The sequence below is a fragment of the Glycine soja genome, chromosome 13 (assembly GCF_004193775.1).
Source record: "Glycine soja cultivar W05 chromosome 13, ASM419377v2, whole genome shotgun sequence".
NCBI classification, from domain to species: domain Eukaryota; kingdom Viridiplantae; phylum Streptophyta; class Magnoliopsida; order Fabales; family Fabaceae; genus Glycine; species Glycine soja.
The window spans coordinates 22,883,532-22,906,323 of record NC_041014.1 but is presented as its reverse complement, the minus strand read 5'-3'; the positions used below and the strand labels follow the sequence as shown (position 1 = coordinate 22,906,323).

General features: G+C 32.1%; 4 protein-coding genes across 4 annotated transcripts; 3 read left to right on the top strand and 1 right to left on the bottom strand.

The window, feature by feature from the left end:
• On the top strand, nucleotides 1–2,665 carry LOC114382521 (protein FATTY ACID EXPORT 2, chloroplastic-like). The gene is made up of 3 exons (XM_028341999.1): nucleotides 1–467; nucleotides 1,209–1,343; nucleotides 2,096–2,665. Exons 1-3 carry the CDS (start codon nucleotides 62–64, stop codon nucleotides 2,233–2,235), a joined length of 681 nt encoding a protein of 226 aa, XP_028197800.1. The 5' UTR covers nucleotides 1–61; the 3' UTR covers nucleotides 2,236–2,665.
• A 955-nt stretch (nucleotides 2,666–3,620) lies between these two features.
• On the top strand, nucleotides 3,621–6,283 carry LOC114380820 (protein CREG1). The gene is made up of 6 exons (XM_028339884.1): nucleotides 3,621–3,868; nucleotides 3,951–3,986; nucleotides 4,175–4,376; nucleotides 5,386–5,464; nucleotides 5,628–5,745; nucleotides 5,974–6,283. Exons 1-6 carry the CDS (start codon nucleotides 3,720–3,722, stop codon nucleotides 5,996–5,998), a joined length of 609 nt encoding a protein of 202 aa, XP_028195685.1. The 5' UTR covers nucleotides 3,621–3,719; the 3' UTR covers nucleotides 5,999–6,283.
• A 1,744-nt stretch (nucleotides 6,284–8,027) lies between these two features.
• LOC114381292 (protein TIFY 3-like) lies at nucleotides 8,028–10,686 on the bottom strand. Its single transcript, XM_028340512.1, has 5 exons — nucleotides 10,446–10,686; nucleotides 9,243–9,354; nucleotides 8,957–9,125; nucleotides 8,744–8,801; nucleotides 8,028–8,444 (listed from the first exon to the last, which is right to left on the bottom strand). Exons 1-5 carry the CDS (start codon nucleotides 10,580–10,582, stop codon nucleotides 8,297–8,299), a joined length of 624 nt encoding a protein of 207 aa, XP_028196313.1. The 5' UTR covers nucleotides 10,583–10,686; the 3' UTR covers nucleotides 8,028–8,296.
• Nucleotides 10,687–17,226: 6,540 nt separating this feature from the next.
• On the top strand, nucleotides 17,227–22,180 carry LOC114382753 (vacuolar protein sorting-associated protein 27-like). The gene is made up of 10 exons (XM_028342352.1): nucleotides 17,227–17,396; nucleotides 17,964–18,020; nucleotides 18,105–18,169; nucleotides 19,719–19,929; nucleotides 20,012–20,109; nucleotides 20,976–21,051; nucleotides 21,157–21,216; nucleotides 21,306–21,356; nucleotides 21,462–21,540; nucleotides 21,693–22,180. The coding sequence occupies exons 1-10, from the start codon at nucleotides 17,310–17,312 to the stop codon at nucleotides 21,782–21,784; spliced, it is 876 nt and encodes a 291-aa protein (XP_028198153.1). The 5' UTR covers nucleotides 17,227–17,309; the 3' UTR covers nucleotides 21,785–22,180.
• Nucleotides 22,181–22,792: the final 612 nt, after the last annotated feature.

The following is a 22,792-nucleotide window of genomic DNA, read 5'->3' as shown; positions in this document are numbered from 1 at the left end:
GATAAGAAGGTTCTTGAAAGAAAAGGGGCGAAATCAAAAGCGAAAGAAACGGAGAAGGTCAATGGCAGAGTCTGTGGGTGTGGCTGGGTTCGGTGTTTCAGGCTCATTCTCTCTTACTAGGCCCACAATCTTTTCTCGATCTTCCAATAATATCTCTCTCTTTCGCTCTCAATCTCATTTCCCTGCTGCTGCATTCGGTTCCTTGACACGTTCCAACCCACACGTGCACGCCGCTGTCACTTCCGACTCCAAGGCCGCTACTTCGCTTGACCTAACTCAACCCGATCTCGATAATAGCGGCGGCGGTGCCAACGGTAACGGCGGCGGCGGTGGAGGTGGAGGTGGAGGTGGAGGAGAAGGAGGAGGTGATAATAGCAAGGGCGAGGAAGGATCTGACGGTGACAAGAGGAAAATGGCTCTGTTAATGTCTCAGAAATTCACTCTAGCTTATGCTGCACTCGTCGGAGGTACCCCTCTCTCTCTCTCTCTCACTTTCATTCACTCAAGTACTGACACAAGATAATTGTTACTAAACCTTAGAGACTGATCTTTTTTCTTGTTTTATTTGTTTGTTTGTTTTGTTTAATTATTAAGGGGGGTTGAGTTAGTCAACTTCCTAACTATTTCAATTCAACTAAAAGCATTTTGGATGCATAAGAATTTCCTCGACAAGGTGATTGATTGGTTGCAATTTCAGATGTTATTTAATTTCTATTGTTTGAGTTTCATCTTTTGCTGCGATTTTTCACGAATTGTAGGGCAATGAAACATGCTTCAAAATTAGTAGCCATGTCGTGCTTGACATGCACGTGTGTCTAAAACTTTATTTTTTTGGACTTCTATACCAATACTGATATTAGCAATTAGTAATAATTACTTAAATTATAACATTGTTAATCTTATACTACATTGCAATTTGGATCTTAGTTGTGTCGTGCCTTATGATTTTTAGAATTTACTGTATTCTCATGTATCCCCGCCATCAATGCCCTGTGTGGCCATATCATTTTTGTGCTTTCTAGTTATAGGGTCCTATACAGCTCCTGCACAAGGTAGAAAGTGATTTTTAGAGTCTTAGTCACGTATTTGGGTTGTTCACAATATAATATGTCCAATGGATTGGACTATGATCTTGCATTATCTTCTTTATTTTTTTGCCTTTTCCCTGCTGACATCTGCATAATGATCTTTTTGATGGTTTTTGGCAGTGGGTGGTGTAATGGGTTATCTCAAGAGTGGCAGCAACAAGTCACTTTTGGCTGGGGGTTTGTCTGCATCACTGCTGTATTATGTTTATACTGAGCTACCTGGAAGCCCTGTTTTCGCATCATCTGTTGGCCTTGGTAAGTGACTAGTTTATTCGTTAAAGCCCATCTTTGGAAACTGCTTGTCTTCTGATAATAGAAAGGATGCATTTCTTTTTGTGCTTTATTTTCATAATGCCATGGAAAATTCTTTGAGGTGGATGCATGCTTTTCTGTGCTTTATTTTTTACAATACTAAGGAATTTTCTCTGTATAAAAAAAGTAATTTCTTTAATAAGAAGAATGCATTACTACTTATGAAAAGAATTGTTGTGTATATATTATTGAACTTCCACAAAGTAAGACCATAATAGAGTAAATTTGTAAAAGTTATCACTTTCGACTCTCAAGAATGAGGACCCAAATTTAATAGACAAGACTTTATTGTTTGGTTATCTCAGAATTCTGAAGTTTCTTTTAAGAATTAAAAACTAAATTAGTTTCTTATTCATGCCTATAAGATTTTATAGAACCTACAAAAACAAAACAAAATAGTGTTGAGAGTGGTTGAACTAATCATGGAAGAGACTAGGATGTACTCTTGCATAATTATAGTCACAAATTGTGGTTGCACATAAGGATTTATGCTTTGTAGTTGATGATCACCTAATCAATGTTTGATAAGCCTGATAAATTTAGCACTCTAGTTCAGAGTTCTTTTAAGTTTGGGTACCCGAGTTCGTTTTTGAAATAGATATACATTTATGAGTTTTCAGTGTTGAGCTTATTAGTTCAGTTTATGCACTATATTCTGCTCGTCTGATTTGGTTTGCTTTACTCCCCACATACAGGCATATCTGCTGCACTTCTTGGGGTGATGGGTTCTCGTTTCAAGAAATCAGGAAAGGTCTTTCCAGCAGGTGTTGTGTCACTTGTGTCCCTCATAATGACTGGTGGTTACTTGCATGGAATTATGCGTAGTGCGCACTAAGTAACGAAGGTGGGATTGTAGGATAGCATCCTGTAAACTTCGCTGAATGCAATCTCCTCCTACTGTTATGAAGCTTGTGTTTTTGTCTTTTAGACTCATGGTGCTTATGTTGGTCATACATGTAGACTTTCGTTGTTAAATAAGGACACCATCGGATTGCGTTCGACCACTGTTTACAGGCATTATTGTTAGTTGTTCTTCTCGACTTCTATAGTATGCAATGTTCTGCGAAAGTCGTATTTGAGGAGTTGCAATTTTTCAATAGTTACTGCAGCAATGCAAGGAAAAAGTGAGAGAAATATAATAAGAGAAACCTGGACCAATTCTTTCTTTTATTTTACTTTTTTGGTTTATTTCTCTCTCACTGCATTGTTGCAAGTTTGCAAGCTTAATGCTGTTAAATATGAAATGGATACCTTTATTATGCCAAGATATCATTAGTATTTGAATACGGAATCTTTATTGCTAAATCACGAAAGATCTGGAGACCGGTTCTGCATATTATGTTTTAACTAGTGAACTAACTGGGCTACCAGCTGCGACATGATTGTTTCAGGGCTGTTGCTATACACACTCAGCACAATTGATTGGTGGTACACCCAGCAAACTAGTGCCATAAGTGGTCCAAACAATTTTTTTTCAAGAATATGTGGCTTAAGTAGGGATTGAACGTTCACGATATTAGCAAGCATGACGTTCTAAATAGATCAATAAATAATTAATGTCGTGTATATTTAATATGCATATAAATTTAAATAATAAATTTTATAATAATTAACTTTTTTTTACAAATTGTTCAATTTGTATCAGTTTTACGGAAGGGAAACATAAAAATTATGTAAACTATGCTAGTAACACCTTACTTCCATTGAAGAGGACTGGAGAAAAACAGCAAATGAATTTCTGACGCTGCTATTCACACCTCTTTGTGCTTCGCACCCCTTGCAATTTTTTTTTACAATATGATTACACAATGAATATTAGTTTTAGTATATTAATAATTACAATGAATAACAACATTCAATCATTTTTTTTTATAAATTAGAATAGATATTATTCAAGAGTGTCTTTAAGAATTATCATTCAACGAAAAAGTTTTTAAGATTTTTTTTATTCATTAATTTTACTTTATTTTTAAATTAAATTCCAATAATCTTATAAAGATATTGACAATTAAAAATAACTTTGTCATAATATAAATTATTTATATGAATTTTAATCAAAATAAATTTGATATATTTAAAAGTATTTATTATTCATTATAAAAGCGAGTTATATATTATTATGTTGTGCAGGTTTCGATACATGTTTAGAAATCAATAAATAAAAAGTTAAAAGAGATAAAATGTATAAATATATAAAAATATTCTCTTTGAATTTTTTGTAAAGAGAAAATATGCATAGATAGAGAGGATTTGATTCGGCGCGTGTTGGGATAATCCAATATAATCTAGAGGGTGCAGAGTAGAGTAAAAAAGATAAAGATGATCGATATGAAATTGATGATGATGTTGCTGATGTGGGGCTCTGAATCCCAAGGCCGATTACTGTCTATCCCAACAAAACCTAACCCAGATGATGCTCCTGCCTCTGCTCGTTGGCTCGTCTCCCTCAATTTCTGGGGAGTCTTGAAGTACACTCACAACTCTTTTTCTTTTTTCTTTTTTTCTTAATTTACAAATTGGAATAACTCTTCTGAATTCATTTCTTTGCAGTACTATCTCATCTGATTTGGGTGGAGCTCCCTTTGGGTAACCCTTTCTTAACTCTCCTTCTTTTTCATTTTTTTCTGCTCTAAATTTCTATTCAGTATTTCTTCTGTGCTATCTTTTTATGGATGCAGTTTAGTGTACCTTCTGCGTTATTCACCGTTGAATTTTGCACTGGGATTTGTTAATTTCCAATTCTTAAAAGTTATTGCTGTGTGATCTATGTTCAGGAATGTGGTATCATATAGTGATGGACTACCTAACGAAAGCACTGGAATCCCATACTTTTACTTGACAACTCTAGACCCGACAGCAAGAAATGCACTGCAAGATGATAAAGCTTCATTCACGGTCAGTGAATACCCTCTTGGGACCTGTGGCAGGAGAGACCCAATGAACCCTACTTGTTCCAAAATTTCTCTAACTGGAAAGGTGTGTGAATAATTGAATTATATCCAATATGATCTTGTTGGCAGAGACATGTTGAACCTGTTTTATAGCATGTTTGGTTCCATGTTTTGGATGTGATTTTCAAAAGCTAATAGTTATAGCTTCCACATCTCAAATGTGATTCCTCCATTCTTAACGACTTTCCAAACACACTACTAATAATATGAACATAAGAAACTCCAAGGATGATTTAATTAGGGACAGATTGTGTCTGTACAGTCCACACAAGAACTATGTGTGTATGTTAGTATTAATTGGAATAACTCAATTCTAATTATAACAATTTCCACTCCTTCATTAGTTCACAAAATTGCTCCTAATTGATTCTGCCAAATATATATGACATGCTTCCATGAATATCTAAGATTTTTTAACAATGTGAACCACCTTTTCATAAATTGATGCGGATATTATCACAAAAGTTGGGATGCAATTCAATTGTTATGGAATTAAGTCTATTGTCTACCGATTTGTTAATTTCAACTTGTTAAAAGTCCTGCAGAAACTTTAAATCTTTTCAACATTTACCTTCAAGAATCTATTGTATATGGGTACTCTTATATGGTTGGCGTACCCATACTGGGCACATATCCAGTTTCGGTACTTATTGGATGAGTATGTGTTCAATACTCATCACTGGCTTACAAGTCAGTCCATGTAAATCACCAAGTTTGCTACTAAATGAAACACACTGTTACTTTACTCTCTTCAAATATTAGGTCTTTAAATATTTATTCATACTTGAGTTAGAAGATTATGAAAAATACATTTATCTTATGATTTAATTACTTTATATTTTTATATTTCTATACCCATTATACTTGTATCCTAGCTTATATAAATTTTGGCATACCTCATACATGTATCCATACTGGCATAGATGTCCTTACCAATATCCATGTAACTTGGTGGAAAATCATAAAGAAACCACTTTTGAGCTTTCTCTAATATTAAGTAGGTCTTAGGAATTTGATAACTCTTTGTATTTCAGCTGAAATTGGTTGATGAAAAGTCCAAGGAAGCCGAATTTGCTCGAAATGCCTTGTTTTCCAAGCATCCAGAGATGAAAGGTAATTGCCTGATAATTGTGATAATCAATGAATTAGAAGTATTCATTCTTTCTTTTGTTATGTGACTGGTTGCTAAATTTCAATGCCCCCTTTCTCCTTGTTATATTACGCAATGGTTGATAAAAATTGATTTAGACCTTTTGTTTTCAATGTTGTTTGACAGACTGGCCTGAGGATCACAACTTTCAAGTCTTCAAATTAGAAATTGAAAATATATTTCTAATTAATTGGTTTGGTGGTCCCAAACCACTCACAGTGGAACAGTACTTACATCCCAAAGTGTGAGTTTTAGAACAGAAATACTATCCTTGCAAGGCAATGATATGACATGACATCCCCCACCCTAAAATGATAAGAAAAAGGGAAAGGGAAGGAAAGAAATTGCCACACCTGTTACCCCGAAATTATTCAAAAGCAATTACATGATTGCATCTTATGGCATTTATCTATTTCTCATTTTTATGTTTTGCTGATTTATTTTCCGTCCAATTATGGTTCTTAATCTACAGGAACAATGTTGGCCTCATTCTCTGAATGCTCTTTGAATTGCTACTCCTTTTGTGGGCTGTAAATGTACACATAGTGTGTTCTTGGAGAAATTGTAAATAGATGTATACCGTGTTTCAAATTGTGTATTCCTTCCAAGATACCCTTCGACCATGGTTATTTATTCCCGTATATGTTTGAAATCTGTATGTTTATGATATGTAACTATACACACTGATCTCGGGTTCTTGCCCACTGTGGGTATATGTATGAAACGATAGCAACCATTAAGTGAAATAAAAGGTAACAGAGAGCATTAATTGATTGCATGCAGTTGCTATGCTTATCACTATTATTGATTTATTGGGGAATGTTTGATTCATTTCAGTGAAAACATTTGTTCTGGTAACAGAGAACTTTTAGACAGTGATAATATTTAAAGCTCTCTTTGTGGCACTGCATAAAGAGATCACTGATAAAAGTAATAGATTGTTCAAATGCTTTAGTCCATCGCTCCACCTTCTTTCGCATTTGGTATTGCAATGTGATGACTGATGAGGTGTACAATCTAAAGGTGTTTTTCCTGAATAAGAAACAGCCCAGTTAGTATTTGCATTCAAGAATTTGATGCATATTATTATATTGTTAAGATCTCTCTTTGCACTAGAGCAACAGCAAAAACAATATTTACAAGTGGTTGAATTCTAGGAAGGGAAAAGATTAGTTGCCTTGTGCATTTTTGTACTTTAGGCTTTCCCCCGAATCCATGAGAATCAAAACTGCATCAGTTTGATTGAAAACTGGAGCCTACAGAGAATATTAAAATTGGCGACCACCATATGATTAGGCTTTAAGAAAATAGAATCATGTTCATGCACGCACGCAGTCATGAACACAAACAAGCACAAGTGTGAGAGAGGTACCAAATGTAATAAAAACAGTCACTGCTTGTCCCTGTGATTTGCAGTCGTTCCCTGTAATTTAAATGTATAATCGCATAAAAATATATTTTTGCCTAGAAAATAAAAAAATATATAATATGCATATACATTTGTCTTTTTATTGTATTTATATTTATTATTTTTTTAATCATGATATTGATAAGATAAATCATTATTGAAAGGTTGTAGGTTTGAATTTTTTCTACTAACAAAAATTAACAAATTAATAACTAACATTTATCTTAAAAAATGTATTGCATTTTATATTTAAAATAAAAATACTATACTTTTATCTTTTTTATTTCCTAAAGAGCATTCAAGAAAGATAAATCATTCTTTACAGTGAGATGTATATAGAATTTGAATTTAAATTTTCTCCTTAATTCATGATAGACCAAGTTATAATATTCACTAGCATTATATCTAAACAGTAGGTTGTTATTTAGGCCGTTGTTGTATCTCATATTTTTATATCTAGAGAAGGGTATCGTATCCTTAAATATCTCTGTTAAGCTGTATATTGATATTTTGGCCATGGAAGTTGGAAGATGCTTTGTATATATCTCATTATATCTTGAGAAGGGTGTGTCGAATTCGTAACCTTAAAAATCCATTATTTTATCCACGTTCCACTATTATGGCCGGATGTTCATATGATGAACCAACCGACAATTAGTAGTGTGTGTAAGATTTCTTTGTTAGGATGGATGAGTCGTTCAGATTTTATTGATATGGGTGGGATGAATTGGTGTACTAAAATCAGAATATGTCTCATTTGAAGTATAATTTTAATTTTGAGGCTAAATCGTACTTGCAGAAGAAGAAAAAAAATTTAATTATACCTTTTTTTTAAGTTCAATACATATATACTATCATGATTTGCATAAAATGTTTTTATACTATGAATGTATAATCTTTTCTTCTTTTGCAAGTTTAATGCATATTTACTGATAGTATAAAATAATTTTATACACTCATTCAATTATAAATTATCATTTAAATTATTATGAATTATGAATTGATGCAATGCATAGTTCTCTTTTTTCTTTTTGAGTTTAATACATATAATTTTCTTGAAATGTCTTATCCGTGTTTTTAAAAAAAAAATCAAATCGTACATGGTAGAACAACCAAAATACGAAGCAGCTATGATGTTACAACCCAATCGATAATCAAATTGTCCAAACACATTTAAAAAGGGACAGTTTCTGTGCATAATGAATATTTTCTACGCATTATTATCCAAACTAACCCAACTTTCATGTCATAGTTGACACATTCAAGTTCACTAATTAGGCATAAAATATGGTCTCGAGAACATAACACAGTTATATTAGTTTCTTTGGGTCTACATGCATGCACATGCAATTCCAGAACATATAGAGCAGAACCAACACCAGTTGCCTTAAAGAGGCAGCACCACGGGGCTGAAATCCCTCCTCTGAAAGTTCAAGTTCAACAAACCAAAATCTGGCGTGTCGTCAGGAGAAAAGCCCTTGTCTGGGTTGTGAACCACATTTTTTGTTAAGGCATGGGGGGATTTGTTAGCCAACCTTTTTCAAGAAAAAAAAGAGTCAATAACAGAACTAGCATATGTAATATCGAGAGAAATGTTAGCAAAACACTCTAACATTCTTTCTAATACACTTTATAGCATATGCAATTAAAATTTGTTAGAGATCACAAAATTATGTGGATGTGACTCCTGACTTTATGAATTCCATTCATGATTTATAGTTCCAATAAATTTTGACATACATTAAAGAGAGTGATTCATGATATCAAATACAATATTGGAAATTCCAAACTGATTAGAGACAGCACTAAAGAGGAAAGGTTGCTAGTACTGTACCTGTTTCTTCTCTTCTCAAGAAATCTTTGAAGTGATTGCCTTCGAGCCAGTGGAAATTCTGAAGAGTGACATCAAGAAAAAACCAAAATAGACTTAAACTATTAGTGCATCAAAATAAAAGAGAATTACTGAATAGTGAACACAGAATGCCATACAAGAAAGTTGTTAGAAAATCATCTAAATATAAATCTAGTGCAATAACAAGAGAGTTACCATCTTGCAGCCTGCGAATGGAACTCTTGACTGATTGGGGTGAAGGCAAATTAGTAGAGTTTCCCTGTGAAGAAGAAGGGCTTTTGGGAATGAATGAAGTCAATCGGATCCCACTCTTCATTTCAGCAGACTTAGCAGAGACAGAAGCAATCAACATTATTTCACGCACCTGTTAGTAAATAAAATATGAGTTGTCTCAATATCATAACAAGTATAAATTCCATCATAGACACTAACTTACGTAATATTCATTTATTACATCATCTTTTAACAAGCTAGGAGTTACCTTTTCTGCAGGAATTCCTTCATAGATACACATTTTCCCCTTATAGAGGATGCTAAACTGAGTTGGACTAGGAATCACTTTATTCTGTCCAGATGATGGCACTGCCACTGACCTGAAGGGGAAAGCAAACACTAAAAATTATCCATAAGTTTGACATTGATAGAGACTGTACTATGTGACTTGATTTTTCAAGAATTATATTTAGCTTTCCTACATTTTCTAGATTGGTAAACTATTTATTCAATAATTGATTGTGAAGTCTCAACGATTCAGTATAAGTAGGTTCTTTGTGATGTTGCTTGAGAGACCAAAATATATGTATCAAGATATTAGTCTTGACAAGGTTAATTAAACAAGTGTGAAGTCAAAGGTTCAAAACTCATTTTTTTAGCATTTATTTCCATCTTAGGGAGGCTTGTCTTCCCGGAGGCTTTATCCTTTATGCAGGTGAATCAATGCACAGAATCTTTTATCTAAATAGAAGGGGTAAAAAAAAAACAGCAAACCTGAAGCACTGACTTCAAATGAGGACCAACAAGCACACTATAATATAGTATAGCCCCAAATTCAGCTCCTTCTTTGAATTCATTTCCATATCATAGCTAGTAACTTTCTTATGTTCATAAAGGACATAATAATTCGGGAATGTGCTTTGAATTTTCCAAAAACATGTACCTAACTTTTATCTAAAATAACTTAAATCAAACTTCCCTTGCAAGATAAAGTCAGCTTATGCACCAATTTTTTTTAGAAGATCTCTCATCTAACCTCTCCAAAACTTGAGGTTCATAAGTTAATTTTAATTTATAGGGTAAATTTGATTCATTTTACCTCTTATTTTCTTCAAAAATATTTATTCAAAAGTTTATTCAAATTGGCCCAAAATCCATTTTCAGACATGGATGTCTGTCTTCTTTTCATGAACTAAATCCCCATAAAAGCTGCTGAATCCAAGACCAAATAGGTTCTCATCTCACACTAAGTATAGTATCCACAGAAATTTGAAACCTTTAACCAAACAAGGAGTCCCCCCAGTTGGGTAATTGCACATGGAGAGGGGTAAAAAGGACAAGAAATAAGTCATCAAATAAGGAAACACAACATGGAGTTGTGGGTGTGGGAATATAATAATACAAAGAAATAGAGAAACAAACATATAAGCATATTGAGTTAAGATTAAAGACACAAAACACACACACACACCTTGTAGCAGAGAAATGCATCACCGACCCATCATCACTCATGTTATGATGACTCCTTCCATCACCACTATCAAGAGCAGTCTCCATAACAGAAGGATAAGCCTTCCACCCTCCTGCCTCGGGGTTCACACCAGCCATGGTTGAAAATTAAAAAAATAAAAAAACGACTTTTTTGTATTGTATGGCTTAGGAGCAAGTGAGGGTGTGGATATGCAAGGTTTGTTGCTAATTGTACTTTTAACACTTACAAGAGGAAGAGACTTTCATTGATTCCATAGGCTGTGCTGGTCCCACACTGCTCCAACTGCACCATTTCCTCATGCCCATTTCTCATAAGAAGCACGTGCTTTTTATGCTTCAATTCATTTCCTACTTTAGGTACATCAAAATATTAAATACAGAGCTGTATGTTTCTTACACGTCATGTCCACAGGGTCAGTTAAAATCTCAACTTAGGCCTTTTAAACTTTTTGTTGTACTAACTAACTTGGATCAAATTAGACAAAAAAGAAAGCCTTTGGAGTTTGAATTGTAACTTTTTTTTGAAAGAAATTAACAAAAACCAAATAACATGCACAATGAAGTTCAATACATATTTTTTAAACATATCTTTAGATTGAAGTTTGCAGGTTCAAGTTAAATTAAGTTTACAAATTGAGATTTATTCCAAGTTTTATCTCTTTAAATAAAATTTTACACGAGCATTGAATAACAATTGTGAGAGAGAATAGGGGAACACCATCTTAGTTGGGACCTACTCAATACTCACTACACGTTCACCTAAATCACCAAGCATATTACCCACACTTTGCATCTCCACCTACTTGAACTAGCATTCCAACCAGCCACATGAAACAAGTCTGCCGGCAAACCTCCTTGTTGTTTTGGTTTGAAAGAGAACCGGAGCATTGAGATGCGCAGGATTCTTACTAGAAAAACTCTCACCTACTTAGAAGCTACATTGAAGGACAAATTTGGTGAGCAGAACACCACCATCACCGACTACAACACGGGTCATACTCTAATGAGAGAAAATACAAAACTCATAACCACTGTTTATAGTGTAATTTTTCAACACTATGTTTATGGTTACAGGTGGATTAGTGCTTAAATTAAAAAGTTATTTGATACTTTGTGAACACAATACACCTTCGGTATCTATCTGCCATTAACATTTTATTATTAAGAACTGTTAAAAACCAATGCACCCTACGAGAATTAAGGAGGTCATGCACGTTACATTCCATCTATTTATATATAAGAATAAATTATATTCGTATTTCTTTTTTTTTAATTGCATATGATATTTTTTTATGATATAAAAAATCTCTTAATTATTTAGTTTACATTATAATTAGATTTTCTCTTCTCCTAAACACTGTTTAATAATTAACAGAAAGTATTATATCCAGATTTTCTCCTTCTTAAACACTTTTTAATAATTTAATAGAAAGTAGACACATGTTAGTTACATGACTTTTAGTGAATCAAACTTTTTGTTGGAGGTGAATTCACCTTATTGATACCCATGTGTTAACATATTTTCTTTTTCTTTTTAATTCAATTTTTTTGGTGCGTGTTGGGTCATTTGGTTGCTGCATTTTTGTTGAACGTATTCCCAGCGATGTCTATTGATTGAATATGATTATTTACCTCGAATTTTAGTATTTTGCTCCTAAATTTGTATTTTTAACTCTTTTCTTTGAAATATTTATTTTTGATGGCTAGGTGTTTGATATAATATCTCAATCAAGAGATGTATCTTTAAGTGTTAACAACAATGAAGTAGGAGTCATATATTAAAGCGAAGAAACTGTCATTGCCTTAAGAAAGATCCATTCACAAGGTCAATTGTTGATTTGTTATTCAGTATTTAACAAAGATGTTAGAACAATTCTGTATTTTTACATATTTCACTTGACGTTAGTTAACAACGTTAACAGAAAGATGGTAAAACTAATGTAAAAAAAGGAAGGGGTATCAATTGTAACTTAAAAAACATAGGGTGTGTTAGTCGCTAATTACGACTAAGTTTTGTATTGAATATTTGCACAAAAATAGCGCTTTACCTTCAATTTATGGTTCTTTTTGTAGGAATTGAACATATTTTCATGTTTAGTTTGATTTTATATAGTAAATACTCTCATTTTGTGAATTAATGTTGAAACCACTTCAATTTCAGACTAAAAGAAGAGAAGGTTCAAGAAGCTGATGTCTCACTAAGCGAGGTATATGCGCTTATCGAGTGACATCCGCTAAGCGAGGCACACAACTCGCTTAGCGTGTTGGGAAATCCTAGAAGAGGATCAGTCAGAGATTTGCTTGCCCAGCGCGTCGCCAGCTCGCCCAGCAAGTTGTTTGTCTCTTCTCGCGCTTAGCATGCCCAGCTCGCTAAGCCAAAATTCACTTACTCTCGCTTAGTGAGCCAGTCTCGCTAAGTAAGCCTTCAGAAGCTGAAACGTCCAAGTAGTCTTTGAAACATTGAAGTTGGCAGAAACTAGAAGAGGAATCGAAAAACAAAGCCAAGGGAGAAGTTGAAGCGACAGAATTCAAGTCACCAAGAAAGCTTATGTTAGAGGAGTGAGATTAGGGTTTTAGAGGTTGAAGGAGACATCCTCAATCCTTCTTTATCATTTTCTTTCACTCAAACTCTGTTCTTCCTTGTATTATAAGCTTATTTCTTGTAATGGAAGGCTAAACCTTTTGGTTGGGAAGTTCTGGTGAACCCTTGATGTAATATTCTTTCACTATCTATTTAATGTTGTTTCTATGTGTCCATGCTTATTTTTACATGCTTGTGACTTGATCACTCATTTGTATGTATAGTTAGGATTTTTAGCATTGGAAAGTGCTTTAAAACCTTAGAACTTGGTAGAGCAAGCTAGAAAATTGTATGTCTAGGAATGAAGTGTAATGATCTAGTTCATATTATGCTGTAGACTTAATGCAACTCCTTTAGGCTGAGTTTGTTGAGGGATCAAGCACAAAGTTTAAAGAGAGTTAGGCTCATTCACTAAAGGGATCTTAGTTTGAGTAATTTCTCGACATAAGAACACTAGAATAACATTAGATAGAGAAAAATCCATAACAACATCAAGGAAAATTCAGTAGAATGACCCGACGCTTTTTACTTGACTGTTTTTACTTATCAAACTTTAGATATTTGGTTTATAATTAACTAGATTTTAACACACAAACCCAACTTAATCTTTACTTGTTTTCAGTTTATACAAATGTTTGTTCACTGAATGAACAGTTCTGAGTAAAACAAATTCTATGTAGACTCGACACTCGGTCTTATCGTTTTATATACTAATTAAGCGAATCGATACACTTGCCGAACGAGCAGCGTAACAATGTGCAAGTATAACGAATGTTAGGATAAAATTGTTTGCTCACATATTTAAATTGACAGTGATTAATAACGGAAGAGTGTATAAGTAATGTAAAAAAATAATTAATATCGGATGCAATTTGAGAAAAAAAAAAAAGATGTCATTTTAATTCATTCGATATATAATCCAATCTACAACAATCCTGTCTTATTTAAAGTAATTAGTAGAAAATTATATTTTATTTAAAATTATTAAATTAGGTAAGAATACAGGTCTTGCATTAGTGTAAACAAATGTTTTTTTTATAGAAAATATTATTATAAAATTATGTTTTTCACTATATTATTATTGTTGTTATTTATAAAAAAAATGTTTTATTGTAATTATTTTACCATTATCGTTGTAAAATAATACTGTTATTACGTTATAACTTTTATTACACCAAATTGTTTGTATTATTTATTTTCATTATTACATACTGACTACTCATTGGCCCATTTGGTCACATTAACAAACTATTTTTTAAAATGGATATCTTCCAAAAATTAATTACCGATAAAGGTCTATTAACTGTGGATTAAGATCAAACCACATGTTTCACTTGCAAATTTATTAACACATCAACTCGTTTTAATGAAAAAAACTTAAATAAATTATGTGACACAAATTTTGTTCATTGTGAACCACATCAACACCTAACAGAAGGCAAGGCAGCTAAAGATAGAAACTAAAAAAAAATCTGATATTAATTACAAGAACTAATTTGAAAAAAAAATAGAGACTAAAACAAAAAGTATTATTTTAGATAGACTAAAATATTGATTAAGCCCATTTGTGTGTGTTTGCATACCATCAACGATTTTACATAGTATATAATTTTATAAATTTAAAATTGAATTATAATTATATATTATATTATTTGTGTCAAATTTTAAGAACAAGAGCATTATTAAATGATTCATACTTTTATAATAAAAAATATATACTACATTTTTAAAAAAATGAATAATCTATCAAATAATTTTAGCTTATCATAAAACTTTATAAATATAATATATGTGAAAGAAAGTATCAATCTAGCATGTTAAGATAAATTTATCTAATAAAAAATTATTAAGTAATGTTATAGTATCTGGGTTTTTATAATAAGGAAAGAAAATTAATGAAAGCATCTACAAGTTTGGCCAATAATGTAGGTGGCACATTTGACAAAGATGTTGTTGATGACGATGAGAGGCCAACCAAAAGAGTAGGATGATATACTTGAAGCGTATGAACATTGAACATAGTGACGGTGGCATTAGAATTTCTTGGTTGCAGTTATTTTGCAGCTGGAATGACTTACGTGGTTTTTTTGTGGCCATAATGATTATTGATTCATGAATAAATTAACGAGCCTATGTATGACATTCTAGTTGACTCCAGTGTAAACAGCTTTTATGTGTGTGTGATATTTCTTCTTCTTTTGTATTTATTCACTCTAAACGATAGTAACACATAAATTCAAAAATATCACTAATGTTTTCATTTATATTAAAATTATATTTAACTTCTTAATATATCTTTTATTTAATATCATAGAAAATATATAAAACATCAAAAAATTAGGTTGAAATACAAATATAAATAAAAGGATAATATTTATTTTTTGAATTTATAAATAAAAAAGCTGAACATATAAAAACAAACATAAAGAGACTTTATATATTGAGAGCTCTATCACAGAGTTTATTTTTGTTAGGATATATATTGCTTCTTTAGTTTTTTTTTTCTTTCTAATTTACCATAACAGTAAATTAAAAAATTAGTAAAGATTTTCCTTTTTTTTTTAATTTCTATGTATCCTTTATTTTTTTATAATAATTTCTTACTAATTAACTTCACATCCATCTGTTCATTTAAAATTTCCTCTTCTATTATAACTAACGTTATTTTATTTAGGCAATAACTAATGTTATTCTAGAGTTAAGAAAACTGTTATATAATAATATACAACTCAATGCGGTTGGTCAAGTAAAATAAAACAAAGGCTCACATATACTTCATTCGTCTGAAAATAACTACAATTTTTTTAAAAAATTAAATTGATTAATGTTTTTACATTTCAATGAGATATTCAAGTATCTATTCTAATTTTATGATGTAATAAATAATATTTTCTTGTAAAACATAATAATACATTTATGGAAATTAAGAAAGAGAACAAAAATATTTTAGTAAAATTATTCCCTAATAAATGTTAATTTTCTTGAAATATTTGTTTTCTTGGCCCATGTGAAAAATCTTAAACTAGTAAACATTAATTGTTTTGGAACAAAGGAAATAATAAATTACACGTCTAAGATTTCACTTCTCTCTGGAGTGAAGTCACAACTTTGAATCTTCACTTGTCTCTTTGGATTGAGATAAATATAAGTATTTTTATAATGTGAAGTATCATCCTCTTCTCTAAGTTTCACTTGGCAAAAAAATATAATGATATACTATTTTTAGGGTACATAAGAATATATTTAAAAATTAGTGAGTAGTATTATCTTAAAATTTTAAAATGACATTTTTTTTTTTTAAAAAAAAAAGTTTTTTTTATATTTTTTTACTTGTAGAAATCAAAGATAATATCAAGAAATTTATAATATTAATGTATCTTATCCAACAAACTGAGTTAGACACTTTTAATAAAATGATACATGAATATGAACATTTTTTTTTATTTCTAAAACAACAGAAAAGGAATAAATAGGGTAAATAGCGGGTAACAACCATTAAAAATTTAAGTCACTTGATAATAAGTTGTTTTAATTCAACCTATAGTCATAAATTTAATTTTTGAGGATGGAATTGCATTGAAACTAATGAAATAGAATTTTAACTCTCCTAATGGTTGTTAACTTAAACGTAGAGTGGGCCAAATACAGAAGAAGAAAAAACCGGCCATGATATTCATGAATCGTGAATTCATGGTAGATGCCACTTGTTGTGTAAAAAAAAAGTAGGATATATATCGCTGCAAGGCTATTGGTTAAAGAAGCCAAAATACAAAAATAATTGAAAAATAACTTATTAAATTAAAAAAACCAAGTACATAAATAAACTAAAAGGAGATTAAGTGTTCTATAATGCAATTGGATTAAAATTTGGTTGGAAATTTGTTATTATTCTTAATATCTTTATCGGACTTCATATAGTGAATAAAACTAAAAAAATTAAAAATATTATTTAAGTAATTAAAAGTATTTGATAGGACATATTTATTTAAAGTAAATTGATAGGACTTGTAAGTTAAATTGAAAGTATTCCCAAGTTAAAAAATGAGAGTGAAAATAGTAAAAAGGTGGTGGGAATAATAAGCCCCTCCCATGTAACACATTATCCACTTTCGATTTTGGACCCAAAGATCCGAGTCTTATTGAATAATAATATTCTTCAAAAAAAAAAAAAAGATGTTATTCCTGATCCCCCATTTGGAGAAATGAATTGATTCTTGTAATAATCTGTGATCTGATGAGCAGATAGAAAGAGAAGAGAAGTTGATGTCAACAGCAGAAGCTCCTCCTCCGTTCCAAGAAGCAGCGCGATGCGTTGTGTGCAATTGCAGTTTCAACACCTTCAGAAGAAGGGTATCGTATCGATCTCTCATCTCATCTCATCTTCTGCATCTTCATTCCCAATTTCGGAAATTCCGCTTTTCATTCTTACATCTTTTTTCTGCCCCCTCTTTCCATATATATATATATAAATATATATAATCAACTTCAACACTTTGCTGAATGTTTTGCGATTTCGGAATCTTCATTGACATTTAGATGCAAAATACTTGTTGTTTCAATCGGTTGAGTTCGTTACTATTTTTCTTTAAGGATATGAGAATGTCAATTTTTTTTTATTTAATGCTTATTGAAGGTGCACAAACCTTGTTTTTAGTTTAATTTATATAAAAATTCAATAATAATTTATCTTATCGTCGTGTTATATCAATGAATATGATAGTGATAAAAATAAAAATGGTTAAAATTTACTGGATGTCTGTGTAAAAATATTAGTATATATAAACTAAACTCTAAATTCTGCTATCTCATTTTTTTTTATTCATAACACCATTTATATGAAATTCAGTTCACTCTGAAAATTTTCCAGTTTGGGAAATGACTAACTGTAACATATGCTTCTGTGTGATGTGTATGCAGCATCACTGTCGATCCTGTGGGAGAACATTGTGCAATGAACATTCATCAGATCAAATGGTACGATGTTTTGCCTTTGGTTTAGGATATCAATGCAAGTGGTTATCCCTGATGAACTTCATAATGCCATATATTTCTATGTAGGCTTTACCACAATTTGGCATTTACTCAAATGTCCGAGTATGTGCTGATTGTTTCAACAACTCACGGTACATCACTTTCTCGCAAACTTCATAGCATGTGCTTATTATTTTTCAATTATCATTTGGCTACAAGATATTTTTCTGTTTGTACTGAAAACACTTTAATTAAGCTAAGAGCCTAAGATGTATTCATTACTCTTTATCAACAGTTTAATTTCACATGAGTGCCTGGAAATTTAATTATTCTCCAGCTTGTTTAGTTGAACTTGCAATATATTTAAGCATAAATGTAAGACCTCAAGTGTTGAAAAAATAAGAATGCAGTGATACTCAATGTAAAGTTAATTTATTAGACTAACTTTATCTAATTATGATGACTGATGAGGCCAAGATCTCTGCAAAGCTACATTAAAGAATAGCTTCTTAGTGAAGAATGAAGATCATGTTAAACTATGGAGATAAAGTGGTATTTCAGAAATATGAAAAGACTGAAAATTTTCATTTAGAGTTTAGTGTCAGATGGTTGCAATTCTCAGTGTCTAACAAATTTTCCTTTGAAAAAATTTAGAGACTTAACTCTTGGAAAAGGAAAAGATGGTGAGCAGGTGTACTTGTGACTTATGAGCTATTTTAGATCATAGCACTATCACATCCTAATACCTTGTTTGCAGTTAAAAAAAAAAATCCTAATACCTTGTATGGTGACTTTTGTAAAATGTAGATTCAATGCATTCAAAGAGCTTGGGAGACTGGTTAAGTATCTTTTTTATTAAATATAAGGTCAATCTTCATAAACCATCATCTTTTCTTCTGAATTGGTAACATAGGAAGCATTACATATGTGGAAAAAGGAACGGAAAAGTGATCAAATGCATAGAATCAAGCACATCTTATAGCTTGTTCTATTAGATTGGGTTCAGTGCAATGTGAACTATCACCTCATGGGCTATTTAACTTTTGATTTCTTTTTATAAAGCTCTCAAAGAGAACAACCAAGAGAGAACAAAGAACAATCAATGAAACTAAGTTACCCAATCCTTCCCTCATCATATTTAATAGGGAAAACCATTTATTAAGGCCATTTACTTTACACAAAAGAGAGACCAAAAGCCTAGTCTTACAAAACTACAAAAGTTATATGGACTGATACTATATTTATAAATAAGTCATCATGAACACATGTCTTGAGAAGCTTTAAAGTTTTTATTTCACTTACAATTTAGGAATTAGGATTGAAAATGCATATTCCTCACCCCCAAGCCCCAAGGCAACATAAAGCATATCTTATTTATCAACATTGGCGTTGTGTGATCCATGAAGTTAACCTCACTTAGTGGGATAAGACTTCATTGTTGTTGTTGTTTACTTTAAAGGGCCATTGGCTCAATAGTCTATGCGACAGTAAAGTGCCTCTTGCTTTTTTTCTAACTCGTAAGTTGGGGTTGCTGACAGACAATTTTTAACTTGTGTTCGCTTATGTTTCTCCTTTTACTTGTCAATTTAACCTTCCTTTACTAGTATTTTACTTGTCAATTTAACCTCGCTTATGTTATTTTCTACTTGAGATCAATATTATCTAGGAATTGTTTACATTACATCTTCTAATTTAGCACAGGTCTGGGAAGGATGAACCACAGACTTCTTCAGATGGAGTAAACAGTGTGACAGATACAATTTCTAAATTAGATATCAACACAAATGTTGATTCAAAATCCATACCAACTGCAGAGAATAAGCTTGTGTTGGGCATTAAAGAGTGTAAATGTGGAATGCCACTTTGCATTTGTGAAGCTCCAACCCCTTCCTCTGATGCACTCCCCCAGCAGGTAATAATTCTTAATATCATCTTTTTTTTATGCAATCCACAAACTCACTGTTTTCTGTTTATCCTTTGTGATGGAACGGAAGAAACCCAATCCAGTTATTGCAGCTCCATCAAATCCTAAATCTAAGAAGACAGATACTGTTCCGAAAAATAGAAGCTCCAGTTCAACTAGCAAATTTAGGTAAGGTCTGATTAACTAATATCTGTTTTTTTTGGAAATATTTATATTTTTAACCAGTCTTATACCTTAGTGCATAGTTTCAACATGTAGTTGTTTCCATCTAAGGGTAATGATCATTCTCCAGCTTGTGTTAACTAAAACCTGATAACTTGTGGAGTAAATAAAGGAATTTCTTGTGTTAATTACTTGATTTTCATTGTCATGTCTTGTTCCTATACTAGTACAAAGTTTTAGAAGCTCATTAGCATTAGGACTTAAGGAGAATATGAGCCCTTGCTTTGAAGTGAAATTGAATTCCAGTTGACCTGAAATTATATTCTTGTGTTGATTACTTGATTTCCATTGTCATGTTTTGTTCCTATACTAGTACAAAGTGTTAGAAGCTCATCAGCATTAGGAGAATAGGAGACCTTCCTTTGAAGTGGAATTGAAGTTCTAGTTGACCTGATATGTAGCAGGGAAGGTATAGCATTTTCCCTGTCCTATCATCTGAAACCCATCAACTGAGAAAGCAAGCAATTTCTACAAAATTAAGGAGGGGATTTCTGTCTAAATATTCTGAACTAGAATTATAATCCAGCCATAGACACTACTAGATATGGTAACGGCCTAAGATGGATTTTTGTTATTCTTCTATTCCTTCTTGTGAATATGAGAAATGAAGTGAGGTGATACAGTATCTTCATGTGCAAAATTTGGTATATTTAGTATGCTGACATTTTTTTTTAAGATATTGTATACTTATAAAGTAATCATGAGTCCCATTATGTCTAAGCTCATAAACTGTTCACTAATTCATAACTTAATTTTGCTCTTGCATGCTTTATGATGTAATTAATTGATAGTTTATGTTGCAAAATTTACAGTTCTATGTTTAACGTTGGTCATGTAACTAATGGTACCTCAGACAGGCCCCAGATTGATTATGAAGTTACTGGAGAGGTAAATGTTTTTGTTGTTTAACTTTAAACAATTACTTATATGCATTGTGCAAAATGATCTTAGGTGTTGAAAATCATATATGTGGAACTGATTGTGACCTTTCAGGGTTTAAGAGAAGCAATAAAAAATGGTGACATTGCTGCTGTTAAGAAACTTCTTAATGAGGTTTGTCCCTTTCAAATTAGACATGCACCTTTATAGGTTTCTTTTTTTTTTTTTTGGAAGGTAGTATTCATGGATTCTAAAATGTGCAGGGTGTGGATGCAAATTACAGGGACAAGCAAGGACTGTCTTTATTACATTTGGTACCTCTCTCACTCTTGTGCTTGTTTGCTCATGACTGTGCATGCATGAACATAATTCTCTTTTCTTAATCATATGGTGGTTACCTATTTTAATTTTCTCTGTAGGCTGCAGTCTTCAATCAAACTGATATAGTTTTCATTCTTATGGATTCGGGGGCAAGCCTGGAGTACAAAAATGCACAAGGCAATTAATCTTTTCTCTTTGTAGAATGCAGCCACTTACATAATTGTTTTCGCTGCTGCTCTAGTGCAATTGCAAAAGAGAGATCTTAAAAATAATAATAATATGCAGCAAAATTGTTGAATGCAAATCCTAACTAACTGTTTCTTATTCAGGAGAAACACCTATAGATTGTGCACCCGCTACATTGCAATACAAAATGCGAAAGAAGATGGAAGAAGGTGGAACAGTGGACCAAAGCATTTGAACAATCTATTACTTTTATCTGTGTTCTTTTTATGCAGTGCCCCCAATACTACCACTGTCTAAAGGTTCTCCGTTACCAGAACAAAAATTTCCGGCTTCTGTATAATTGTGACAGAGATGGAGTTCAATTCATCTTTCTGAAATGGCAGACTAAGTATGCAGACCTTTATTAGACAAATCTTTGTCAGCCACGCAACTTAGGCAGTATTACTATTCAGTTTGTAAATTTCTTTGGTCTATGACATAATAAGAGCATTTTTAAGTATGCATCTATATATTGTTGAGTTGAGCAGCTGTCTTACTTTCTTCCACCACATGCAGTCATAAATGTGGAACTCTAAATTAAAAGGGGCTTAAGAATGATGTGGTATAAAAATCTCGTTTCATGTCCCGGTCATTTTTTTCTCTCTTCTGTTGCAAGCAATGAGTCATAGTTGACTATGATACTCTCTTTATGGCGTATTCCGGTACTTTCGCCCCTCCACTTATGCGCTCCCTTTCCTGTTTGTCATGTTCATCGTACTTCTTAATCAAATTGTGGTAATGAACTGTGCATATAGGTTGGATCTGACTAGGATGTTAGGAATCTACACATGCTATGGGGCCATTGTGACGTTTCGTGATCATGTGAAAAAGCAACCTGGCTTGGTCTTGTACCCTTTATCTTTCACCTAACCAATAACATTATTTTAACAACTGAATCAAAAAAATATGCCCGAAATTGATGGCAACGAAAAGTTCATTAAGCAAGATTCTTATTAAAGTTAAAATTGTCAAATTACATTTGGGTGCACACTATGTTTCAAGAGGCTTACAACTTGCAAGCGCGTTGATTGCTACAATAAAATAAGTATTCGATACGTGTTTTCTTTTCAAAAAGATCTAACCATTAAAAAAATAATTATACCATTAACTAATCAGAAATAATTATTCGTATGTGTTTTAAGATAAAGATAATTGTTATAAAAATCTAACAAATTTATAAATGAACGAAAAAATAGAATATTTT

What these genes read in the sequence shown, in the direction of transcription:
- LOC114382521 (XM_028341999.1), top strand. Translation starts at nt 62, where the DNA reads ATGGCAGAGTCTGTGGGTGTGGCTGGGTTCGGTGTTTCAGGCTCATTC. An exon ending in TTATGCTGCACTCGTCGGAG is followed by an intron (nt 468 to 1,208) that starts GTACCCCTCTCT and finishes GGTTTTTGGCAG; the next exon opens with TGGGTGGTGTAATGGGTTAT. An exon ending in CGCATCATCTGTTGGCCTTG is followed by an intron (nt 1,344 to 2,095) that starts GTAAGTGACTAG and finishes CCCCACATACAG; the next exon opens with GCATATCTGCTGCACTTCTT.
- LOC114380820 (XM_028339884.1), top strand. Translation starts at nt 3,720, where the DNA reads ATGATCGATATGAAATTGATGATGATGTTGCTGATGTGGGGCTCTGAA. An exon ending in AATTTCTGGGGAGTCTTGAA is followed by an intron (nt 3,869 to 3,950) that starts GTACACTCACAA and finishes ATTTCTTTGCAG; the next exon opens with TACTATCTCATCTGATTTGG. An exon ending in AAATTTCTCTAACTGGAAAG is followed by an intron (nt 4,377 to 5,385) that starts GTGTGTGAATAA and finishes TTTGTATTTCAG; the next exon opens with CTGAAATTGGTTGATGAAAA.
- LOC114382753 (XM_028342352.1), top strand. Translation starts at nt 17,310, where the DNA reads ATGTCAACAGCAGAAGCTCCTCCTCCGTTCCAAGAAGCAGCGCGATGC. An exon ending in CTGATGCACTCCCCCAGCAG is followed by an intron (nt 19,930 to 20,011) that starts GTAATAATTCTT and finishes ATGGAACGGAAG; the next exon opens with AAACCCAATCCAGTTATTGC. An exon ending in GACTGTCTTTATTACATTTG is followed by an intron (nt 21,357 to 21,461) that starts GTACCTCTCTCA and finishes TTTTCTCTGTAG; the next exon opens with GCTGCAGTCTTCAATCAAAC.
- LOC114381292 (XM_028340512.1), bottom strand. Translation starts at nt 10,582, where the DNA reads ATGGCTGGTGTGAACCCCGAGGCAGGAGGGTGGAAGGCTTATCCTTCT. An exon ending in CATTCGCAGGCTGCAAGATG is followed by an intron (nt 8,802 to 8,956) that starts GTAACTCTCTTG and finishes GTCACTCTTCAG; the next exon opens with AATTTCCACTGGCTCGAAGG. An exon ending in CTTGAGAAGAGAAGAAACAG is followed by an intron (nt 8,445 to 8,743) that starts GTACAGTACTAG and finishes TTCTTGAAAAAG; the next exon opens with GTTGGCTAACAAATCCCCCC.